General features: G+C 31.4%; 1 protein-coding gene across 1 annotated transcript; it reads left to right on the top strand.

Annotated features, from left to right (window-relative positions):
* The first annotated feature begins 877 nt into the window (after positions 1 to 877).
* Positions 878 to 9383, top strand: LOC21399158 (serine carboxypeptidase-like 7). Its single transcript, XM_024171265.1, has 13 exons — positions 878 to 1041; positions 1159 to 1304; positions 3262 to 3338; positions 3467 to 3589; positions 4082 to 4184; positions 4278 to 4315; positions 4395 to 4496; positions 6226 to 6312; positions 6431 to 6568; positions 6673 to 6744; positions 7831 to 7949; positions 8898 to 9006; positions 9300 to 9383. The coding sequence occupies exons 1-13, from the start codon at positions 878 to 880 to the stop codon at positions 9381 to 9383; spliced, it is 1362 nt and encodes a 453-aa protein (XP_024027033.1).
* The last annotated feature ends 1100 nt before the right edge of the window (positions 9384 to 10483 follow it).

The following is a 10483-nucleotide window of genomic DNA, read 5'->3' as shown; positions in this document are numbered from 1 at the left end:
CCCGTCTCATTTGACATCTCTAATTCCATCAAAATGATAGTAGATATATATGTTTACAAAAGCCACAAGCTATCAAACCTACTTGTCAACGGTACTCTCTTTACCGTGCAAGTGCGGTAGTAGTGAAGAATGTGTAAGAGACTCTGGAAGAAAATGGGAAGTATGCAGCGCCAACGATGACTGCACCTCCTTGGACTTAGTGTTAAGTCAAGTTAGGCATCGTTCATTTCACTCAACATAGATATGATATTTCGTTCAATCAAGTATTGGTAGAAATGCTAGATATGTTTGTAGTCACGTTGGTAGATATGGTATTTCATAGATACGGAGTCACGCAATTGGTAGATATGGTATTTCATAGATACGAAGTCACGTGGGTTCTTATGCTTTGATGGGTACTTGTATTAGGAATCGGACAATGGAAAAATAGTGTTTTAATAATAATAATAATAATAATAAACAACCCACGTGATTCGACTGCTAAACTACTCCACTTAACCGCAGATCCCTATGTGTAAAATTCACTTAGTTTTATTTTTAGATAGTTTTTAAAACTAATTGAGGGCATTTTTTAATATTTAATTGGTCAAGACGTTGTATAATTTAGTTTGATATCTCAAAAGATTGTACTTTAACTAGGACTTCAAGATGTACGTATCCATGCCAACAAAAAAAAAAAAAAAAAAAAAAAAAAAAAAAAAAAAAAAAGAGAAGAAGAAGAAGCATGTGCTCCTCGGGATTTCCGGGATATGGTTAATTTGTATTTTTCTTCACCAATATTTCTTTCACCGTCTAGCTTCGACTATCATTATATGTAAGGACCATCCTTCTTCTTGCAAATAGATATCCTAGAAAATTTACGCTCTTTGAAGTAAACATGGCTACAAGGCTTTTCGCCAAAGTTTTCAACTGCATAATTAGTATTCGTCATCTCATCATTTTCTTAACACTTTTCTCAGAATATTATTCTGTAGTTTCTTCATCGATAGTCAAATCCCTGCCAGGATTTCCCGGTTCCCTTCCTTTCAAATATGAAACTGGGTGAGGGTCTACCTTGTATGCTCTACACACACACACACACACATATATATATTTACGTACTACAACTAGTACGACAAAAAAGGAGCAAAGTTTAAGTAGTGGCATTACATTTTGCAGATACATAGCAGTGGACGAGAAGGAAGATGTTCAGTTATTCTATTACTTTGTTGAATCTGAAGGGAACCCAAGAGATGATCCTCTTATGATCTGGTTCAGTGGAGGGCCTGGCTGCTCTGGTCTCTCTTCGTTTGCTTTCGAGATAGGCAAATATCTCAGCTCTCTCTCTCCCTCTCCTTCCTTTCTTTCTTTTGTTTTTTGTTTTAACTTTTTTTTTTTTTTAATTTTTGCTAAGGATGGTTCTGAGTTTCCTAATTCGTGTGTTGTGCTTCTATCGAATATATATTTGACTAATTAATCTTATTAGTGCCGTTTTGTATATACCAAGAAAGTGAGCTACCTGATCAGAAAAAATGTTTGGATATATTGTCCCGCCCTAATATATAGAAGTAATTTGTGGGCACGCCACATTTTTTAGGTATGGATTGATTTATACCGTGGGGTAGAAATGTTCGGTTTTTTTTTTTTTTTTTTTTTTCTACTATGTGGTTAAAAAATTGAGATTATGTGACTATAAATAACCGTAACAACTCGGTCATCACTCGCCTGTGACCATAAAAAAGGCAGATCTTGTTGGCACAATGCTATCGACCGAGGTGATTACAGCGACGAGCTCGACTTTGTGGCATCTACTCGTGGCTCCAGTGGGATCTCATCCGCATGCAATCTATCTTGCACCTCAGTGGCTGCACGGAGGAGTTAACTGGTGAGATCTCCACCGTGCGCGAGAGCCCTTGCACCATGATTGTCATGCGGAGGAGATCACTGGTGAGATTTACTCTAAGCTGAGAGATCTCTAAGGCTGTGTTTGGAATTGATCACATCTTTATTTTTCACGTTTTTTAAGAAAAAAAATAAAAATATTTGTAAAACGGAGTTTGGCGTAATAAAGACAAAAAAAAAATGAAAACGATTTTTTAATTTTGTGTAAAATGTGAGAGAAATGAAAAATGACTTTTAGTCGTTTTTCATTTTTTGTTTTCGTTTTCTTCTCTCTCGAGTAGAGAGAAAGAGAGAGATATTAATGGGTTTTTTTATACTGAAAATAATCTTTTGATAAAATTACCAAACGCATTTTCAAAAATAATTTCTGTCTGAGATTGAAAACATTTTCGTTTTCATTTTCATTTTTATACAAAAAATAAAAAATCATTTTGAAGCGAGTTCCAAACCCGCCCTATATCTCACGGCCAGGTGATGTTTGGTAGAGGGATTCGTTCCCTGATTCGAATCATGATTCGTGGTTCGCTACAGTATTTTCTCTCATAAAAAATACACGTAAATCGAAAATGATTCTAATCACATGGTTCTAATCTATGAACCAAACAGATATCACGGTATCACGGTGATTACTACTCAATATCATAATGATATATTTATAGTCTCTAAATCTAAATATGATGGTACAGTATGATGTGACATTCTCTGCAAAACTTTTTCCTCAGGCTTGAGTAAAATCAAAATTTTAGACTAAATTAATATTATAATAAATTCTAAAAGTCACGTATTTTTCCTTTTCTTTTACTATCTTTTTCGTTTCTTTTTTCTAGGCTTTTTTTCTTCATCCAAATATGTAAACTTTAGTACATGATCTTTCTTTTTGCTGATGTGAGTTTTAAAATTCGAAATAATGGATACAAGCAAAAATATTTATATATTATGTATGAATTAAATACTTAAGTATAATTAGAAGTAAAAATTAAGATTGTAAATGAATTTTGGGAATTTTGAAGTCAAAATTAAGATTGTAAAAATTTGAAATAAGGTATCCATGGTTTCAAAACAATTGAATTTTCCTTGTGATTACCCAACGCATACTTACTTTTGGTCGCTTTAGTTTTTGACTTACAACATAGTTTACAACGAATATTGTAACTTGTACACAATGCCAAACTGATTTAGAGCCAAGACAACTAATAAAGAAACCCGTTGTTGTATAATAACAACATCTGCAGTAGCTGAGCTAAGATTTTCTTTCAAAGACAAACCCTTAATTTGAAGAGGCACTTTTCTTTTCTTTTTTTCTGATTGGAAAGAAATTAAAGTCTCCTCATTGTGAATAATTTGCTTCTGATGAACTTGGTTTGTAATATACTAATATAGGTCCTGTTCGGTTTAACATTGTTGAGTACAATGGCACCTTACCAACATTAAACCTAAATCCAAACTCGTGGACAAAGGTATTCATAATTCATTATCTACTTGTTTTTTTGTTTGTTTTTTGTGGTTATAATATATATTATAGTTCCTCTTTTGCTCCTACTATTTTCTCATTCTCTCCTGTGGGAAATTCCATTGATTTTTATAGGTTGCAAGTATAATATTTATAGATGCACCTGTTGGCTCTGGATTTTCATATTCAAGGAGTTGGGAAGGGTCCCAAACTGGAGACTTTATGTTTGCCGATCAAAGTCTTATTTTTCTTAAAAAGGTGAACAAGCTATTCGACATGCATCGACTAAAATACAAAAAGATAATCACTAGTACATGTTACTACATATTGCAGTTCATGTCAACTCAAAAACTTGCAGATCAGAGCCCTACGGGGACTGAGAACTGCGGGAATTTGCCCTGAAAAAGGTGGGAAAAAAGGACAATAATCAGAGACGGAGACGGAGACGGAAATGAGAATAAAATATTGTTCCCGTGTTGTAATAGAGCGGCGAATGAGGAAGCACTCCCTGACCCGCCTCTCTTTAAGCGGGGATCGGGGTGGGGATGAGAATGATCTTGGAGAGCGGGGATGAGAATAGGAAATCATTTCCCACCTCACCCCATTTTCATCTCTACAAGAACTAAACTATTCTTTTTTGGTGCTAGGCTTAGAAGCATATTTTATTGATGTTCTCATGACACTTAAACTAAGCTTTTTATTTTTTTTTATTTTTTTAATCACTATATGTGCTTTTGCTTGGTTTGGCAGTGGCTACTTGCTCACCCAAAGTTCATCTCAAATCCACTCTATATAGGTGGAGATTCATATGCTGGCCTTATAGTCCCTATAATTGCTGAAGAAGTAGCAAAGAGTAATGTCATATAAAACCTGAAATGGGCATATTATCTTTAATTTAGGTCTGTAAGTAGGAAGCAAAATGACATTACTTGTTGTGATACTGTAGGTATAGAAGCCGGCAACACCCCAGAATTTAATTTCCAGGTATGTTTCTTTGTACAATATTAATTACTGCCGAATTCTTGTTATTTAGATCCTGGTTATTAAAACCCTTTACATCCAGGGTTATTTGTTGGGGAACCCGGTGACGGATATAAATCTTGAATGGAATTCAAGGGTTCCATTTGCTCATCACATGGGACTTATATCGGATGAACTCTATGAGGTCAGAATATTAATTTTGTTTGTATTATTAATCCATAAACAACTAATTATAAAAATGTTTTTTTTTTTTGTCTATAAAAGCTTATGACAATTTTAAAATTTTCCCCTGAAATTATCATACTTGTTACAATTTACTCCCCAAACTTCTGTCGGAGGTCCAATTCTTCTCCAACATTGATTGTCAATTATTTGAGGCAATTGAGGGCAAATTTCGTGAATTTCTTATGTCAATCTTTTTTTAATAAGTAGCAGATGGGACCCTTTTACAATTATCAAGATAAAAAAATATTTTGGTGCAACTAATTATCAATTTTTTTCTCAAATTTACAAGCTTAAGCGGTTAATTATGGGTATTTATTATATAGGAAGAAACTTCAACCTCAATCAATGTCAAAAGGTTTAGCCACAAATTGACAAAAACGATGAATGGATCAAGGGCATTTCTGAGATAAGGTTCATAGATTAGGGGATTCAATCATTTCATGGAATTGGACGAAAATTTTAAAACTAATATATAATTTTAGAAATCATAGGGAGAAGAAAATAATATCACATTTTAAAGTAAAGTTTCCTTCAAAAAATAAATACGTGCATATAAATTTGGGGGGTAAAATTTTGAAAATGTTTGTTCAAAATTTATAACATGTTTACTTACCAGGAGTGGGGAATGAAAATTAAGAATCAGAATCAACTCTATGTTTACTTACCTAATCCTAAAGACATTTCAAGACCAGTTGAAATAATCTTCTTTGATCGTAGTTTGCATTTTTACTTTTCCTCTTTCCTTCCATGGTAACTGATGTACACTATACTCTGTTTTAATTTATTTTATTTCATTTTTTTCCTTTTGCTGAATCACAATACCTTGTTGCAAAAATGCAGGTATGTACCTCTTTTTAATTTCTTTTTTTTTTTATGAAAAAGTCTACTCATGTTGCTTGTAGAGTGACAATTAAGTATCAGAGTCTTTTCAAAAAAAAAAAAAAAAACTAGTCAACTATTTAGATTTACAAAGGAGAGAGTGAAATCGAATAGAGGAAGGAGAAGAAAATACCAGAAATAGAAAAATAGAAATATGGGTTAGAGCAGATAGAGGGAGTTTCTTTTTTTTTTTTTTGGTGAAAGAAAGAAAGAGAATTGATTAAAGACAGAGGGTTGGTTTTATTTCTTGATAAAGAAAAATCAATTAATTATCGGAGTCTTTTTTTTTTGTTAAAAAAATAAAATTGGGTCAACCATTTACATTAGAAGAGAGTGAATCAGATATGAAGGAGAGAAAATAGCAAAATCAAAATGCACAATATATATATATATTTTTTTTATTTCAAAATTTTATGATTAATACTTTTTAACCATTTATATATATTTTATTTTAACCATTAATACCTTTTATTTTATTTCAATATATATATATGATTAACCATTTGTTTTTATTTTAGCATAATATACAATTTTTTTTAAAAGTTCAACACACAAAAATTTACCAAAAGAGTAGGTAAGTAAATTTATAACTGTTTATTTTGATTAAGGGTGTAAGTAAACATATGAATGAGATTGTGACTAATTCTGACTCCGATTCCTAGAACCTAAGTAAACTGTTTATTCTGACTCCGATTCCTGCCTCTGATTTCTATTCACTCTAAATTCTGTCCACTCTGATTCATGTCCACTCTGATTACGAATTAGTAGTAAACATGCCATTAAAGTAGTCATTTTGATTGATATTTCAGTCGGTGAAGAAGAATTGCAAAGGTCAGTACCAAGGAAAGCACAACAACAATACGCTATGTGCCCATGATCTTAATGCTATCTCTTTCGTAAGAACAACTTTCCCTCATTTTAAGTAAATTTAGATGATAATCCTTTTTTTTCTTAATTTTTGGCACTCACATGATTTACTTATGATATTTTTGCCTTTTTTTGTTTTGTTGAAAGTGCACTAAAGATTTAAACTTCCTACAAATCTTGGAGCGTAAGTGCGATTCAATCTTTACTGCAAATGGAAAGATGGAGTTTAATTATCGGAAATCACTCTTAGAGAAGTCATCTGATTTTCCTGATTTGGGGTGCACGGTAAATCCGATATTATTTTTCAGATCTCATTAATCCTATTTGTTACATTAAAAAAAGTCCAGAGATGTTTCTTTTAACTGATCATTGATCAAATTCTTTTGAAGAATTATAACACCATGTTGGTCCATTTCTGGGCAAATGATGAAGCTGTTCAAAGCGCTCTTCATGTTCATAAAGTAAGAGAAATTCTGATCTTGGCTATTTACAAAGAGCAATCTAAGGAAGAGATTGATAAAAGTCTTACCACGAGTTTTGCTTTGACTTTGTGCAAAATGATTTTATTTTAACCATTAATACCTTTTATTTTATCAATATATATATATATGATTAACCATTTGTTTTTATTTTAGCATAATATACAATTTTTTTTAAAAGTTCAACACACAAAAATTTACCAAAAGAGTAGGTAAGTACTGTTTATTTTGATTAAGGGTGTAAGTAAACATATGAATGAGATTGTGACTGATTCTGACTCCGATTCCTAGAACCTAAGTAAACTGCTTATTCTGACTCCGATTCCTGACTCTGAATTCTGTCCACTCTGAATTCTGTCCACTCTGATTCATGTCCACTCTGATTACGGATTAGTAGTAAACATGCCATTAAAGTAGTCATTTTGATTGATATTTCAGTCGGTGAAGAAGAATTGCAAAGGTCAGTACCAAGGAAAGCACAACAACAATACGCTATGTGCCCATGATCTTAATGCTATCTCTTTCGTAAGAACAACTTTCCCTCATTTTAAGTAAATTTAGATGATAATCCTTTTTTTTCTTAATTTTTGGCACTCACATGATTTACTTATGATATTTTTGCCTTTTTTTGTTTTGTTGAAAGTGCACTAAAGATTTAAACTTCCTACAAATCTTGGAGCGTAAGTGCGATTCAATCTTTACTGCAAATGGAAAGATGGAGTTTAATTATCGGAAATCACTCTTAGAGAAGTCATCTGATTTTCCTGATTTGGGGTGCACGGTAAATCCGATATTATTTTTCAGATCTCATTAATCCTATTTGTTACATTAAAAAAAGTCCAGAGATGTTTCTTTTAACTGATCATTGATCAAATTCTTTTGAAGAATTATAACACCATGTTGGTCCATTTCTGGGCAAATGATGAAGCTGTTCAAAGCGCTCTTCATGTTCATAAAGTAAGAGAAATTCTGATCTTGGCTATATACAAAGAGCAATCTAATTAGGAAGAGATTGATAAAAGTCTTACCACGAGTTTTGCTTTGACTTTGTACAAAATGATGAACTAGGGAACCAAAAAGATATGGATAAGATGCCCTAAAAACCTACCTTACAAGAGGCAACTTAATAGTGTTGTTAGCTATCATCAGCGTCTCAGCTCACGAGGTTATCGGACTCTAATATACAGGTTTGGCTACCCTTATGAAAGCATGTGGTTTTGTTTTTTTGTTTTTTTTTTTTTTTTTGTCGTTAGTAATTTCTCAGTGTTTAGTAAGTTGAACTCTAAACTTTCAATTTTAACAATAGTTCCCTTTTTAAAAAATTGTGTTTTTTTTTTTTTTTTTTTTTTTTTTTTTTTTTGTCGTTAGTAATTTCTCAGTGTTTAGTAAGTTGAACTCTAAACTTTCAATTTTAACAATAACGACCCTAAATTAAAAATCTGTTGCACTTTTGATCCAATAGCTAATGTGCACTTGTTAATGGATGGAAACGTTTAACAATTTCTACACAAATGATACCAAATCTATTATTTGATTGTTTTTTAATGAAACTTCCTCAGAAAGAGGAGAATATTATTAAAGAAAGAAAAGAATATAAAAACAAAAATAGAAACTCAATCAAGAGAATCAGTAAAAGGAAATCCCAAAACATCTCTAGCTATACACCAAAATATTAAGAGAATCGAAACAAGAAGTCCACCACATCCTATATCTATTCTTCACTCCATGATTGGCCATTTATCAACACAACAATTAGCTTCCCTATATACATGAGAAAACCTAAAAACTATTTTTTAAAACAACAAAATAGCCCGATTCCACTCATTTAAAAAACGGTATGGTCATCTATTAATTAACATACAATATCTATTGGATTGCATTGAGAAGGATTGTTAAATTTAGGGTTCTGAATATCAAACTTAAAAGTATAAGATACAATTTGCAAATGACGAGAAGTTCAAAAACTTTTGGTACAAATTGCCAAAAAAAAAAAAATAATAATAATAATAATTATAAAGCACTAAGATATATATACCCGGCTTCATTAATGGTCCGAAGAAGGTTAATAAAATCTCCCTAGTTTGATAAATTTTTTATTATGAGATCTTAAAAGAAATGTGATTTTCTTTCTACAGTGGAGATCATGACATGGTAGTCCCTTACATTGCAACCCAAGCATGGATCAAGTCTCTGAATATTCCCGTTGTTGGTCAGTGGAGGCCGTGGCTAGTTGATGACCAAGTTGCAGGGTAAGCTAGTAGTTTATTTCTTCAACTTCAAATTGGATTACTTATATATATATATATATATATATATATTACTTTCACCACCATCAAGGCAAGAATTGCTTCTCCCCAACAACTAGAAATTGGTTTTAATAAGCTAAGATATATTAATAATCTTTCTATAAGAAACTTCACAAAGGAGGAGAGAATGAATTAAAAAATAAATAAAAAATCAAAATAAATTCATATATTTGTACCTATACATGTGTGTATTGAGTTGTATTTTACAAACTGTTTTGTGTTGCGTTGTAGGGTGGTGCACATACAGCTCCTGAGTTTAAGCCTAAGGAGTGCTTTGCCATGTTCAAAAGATGGATCTCTAAAGAACCACTTTGATTAATTACTCTGCAAAATCTTAGTCAAAAAAAAATACTCTACAATAAGAAACTGTTGTATTAAGGAATCATATACAACTTTTAATTTATTGATAGTTCTAGTATTTATCTTTTAGTTGGTTTATGTTTGGATTTATCTTAAAGATTTATTAGTGAGTTATTCATCTCAAAGCCGGACTTTGTCCTATATATACCAGTTTGATGTGATACGTTTGATGTGAGATTCATTGTTAATTTATTTGTTGTTTCGTAACTATTACTGATCATTGTAATAATTACCATGAATAGGTGCAAACATGGCAACCAAATCCTTAATAATTATCAAGAATATTATATAGCTACGAACATGGTAATGGATGTGATAAAATAATATATACTACATAATTATCAATATTACGACGAAGCTTTAAAATTCAATTAGAGATTGATTATAAATTTCATTTAATTAATCTCTCGGATTATATTTATATATATTCATGAGTTTCGCTTATAATTCTCCAATGGATAATTTGTTTGTGATCCTCTTATTAATATAACGGGGGATTTTTTATATCTAAAATCAGATAGTACTTTGAGAACTCAGTTACGCTAAGAAGTAATAAAGAATTTATTCTCATGACAATATTATAAATTTTCTTAATGAAGCCGTGGATTCTATTTCCAAGCAGTTGTGTTCCCAGCTATTCATAATATTGTATCCCTAACTTACCGACCTATTGAACAAATTCTGTCTTACTAATTAGCAAACCAAAAGATATATATACAAAGTTTGTCCTTCTTCATTAGCAAATTAAAAGCTGTGTAGGGTTTTTTTTAGGGAAAAAATAGCCCTACAAAAGAGGGTGAAATTGAAAAATAAAAGGTTTCAAAGTAAAAATGGACTCCTGTTTACTAATCTTTGATAAATTATTTATGAACTAATAAAAAATAAAATAAATAACCTTATAAATTTGCTATTTATTAGAAATATTATTAAAACCTGCATATATATTTGTAATATTTTGTAATAGTAGACATTTTTAAATATAAAGTTCTAAAAGAGATATTTTATGTAATTATTTATAATTTATACCCCCTGAACAATTTAGACTCGATTTTTTT

Source organism: Morus notabilis, unplaced genomic scaffold, assembly GCF_000414095.1.
Source record: "Morus notabilis unplaced genomic scaffold, ASM41409v2 Scaffold502, whole genome shotgun sequence".
NCBI lineage: Eukaryota > Viridiplantae > Streptophyta > Magnoliopsida > Rosales > Moraceae > Morus > Morus notabilis.
This window is presented reverse-complemented; position numbering and strand designations above follow the sequence as displayed.

Coding starts and splice junctions, on each gene's coding strand:
- LOC21399158 (XM_024171265.1), top strand. CDS start 878: ATGGCTACAAGGCTTTTCGCCAAAGTTTTCAACTGCATAATTAGTATT. Junction 1,042..1,158: donor CCTTTCAAATATGAAACTGG/GTGAGGGTCTAC, acceptor TACATTTTGCAG/ATACATAGCAGTGGACGAGA. Junction 3,590..4,081: donor GTCTTATTTTTCTTAAAAAG/GTGAACAAGCTA, acceptor TTGGTTTGGCAG/TGGCTACTTGCTCACCCAAA.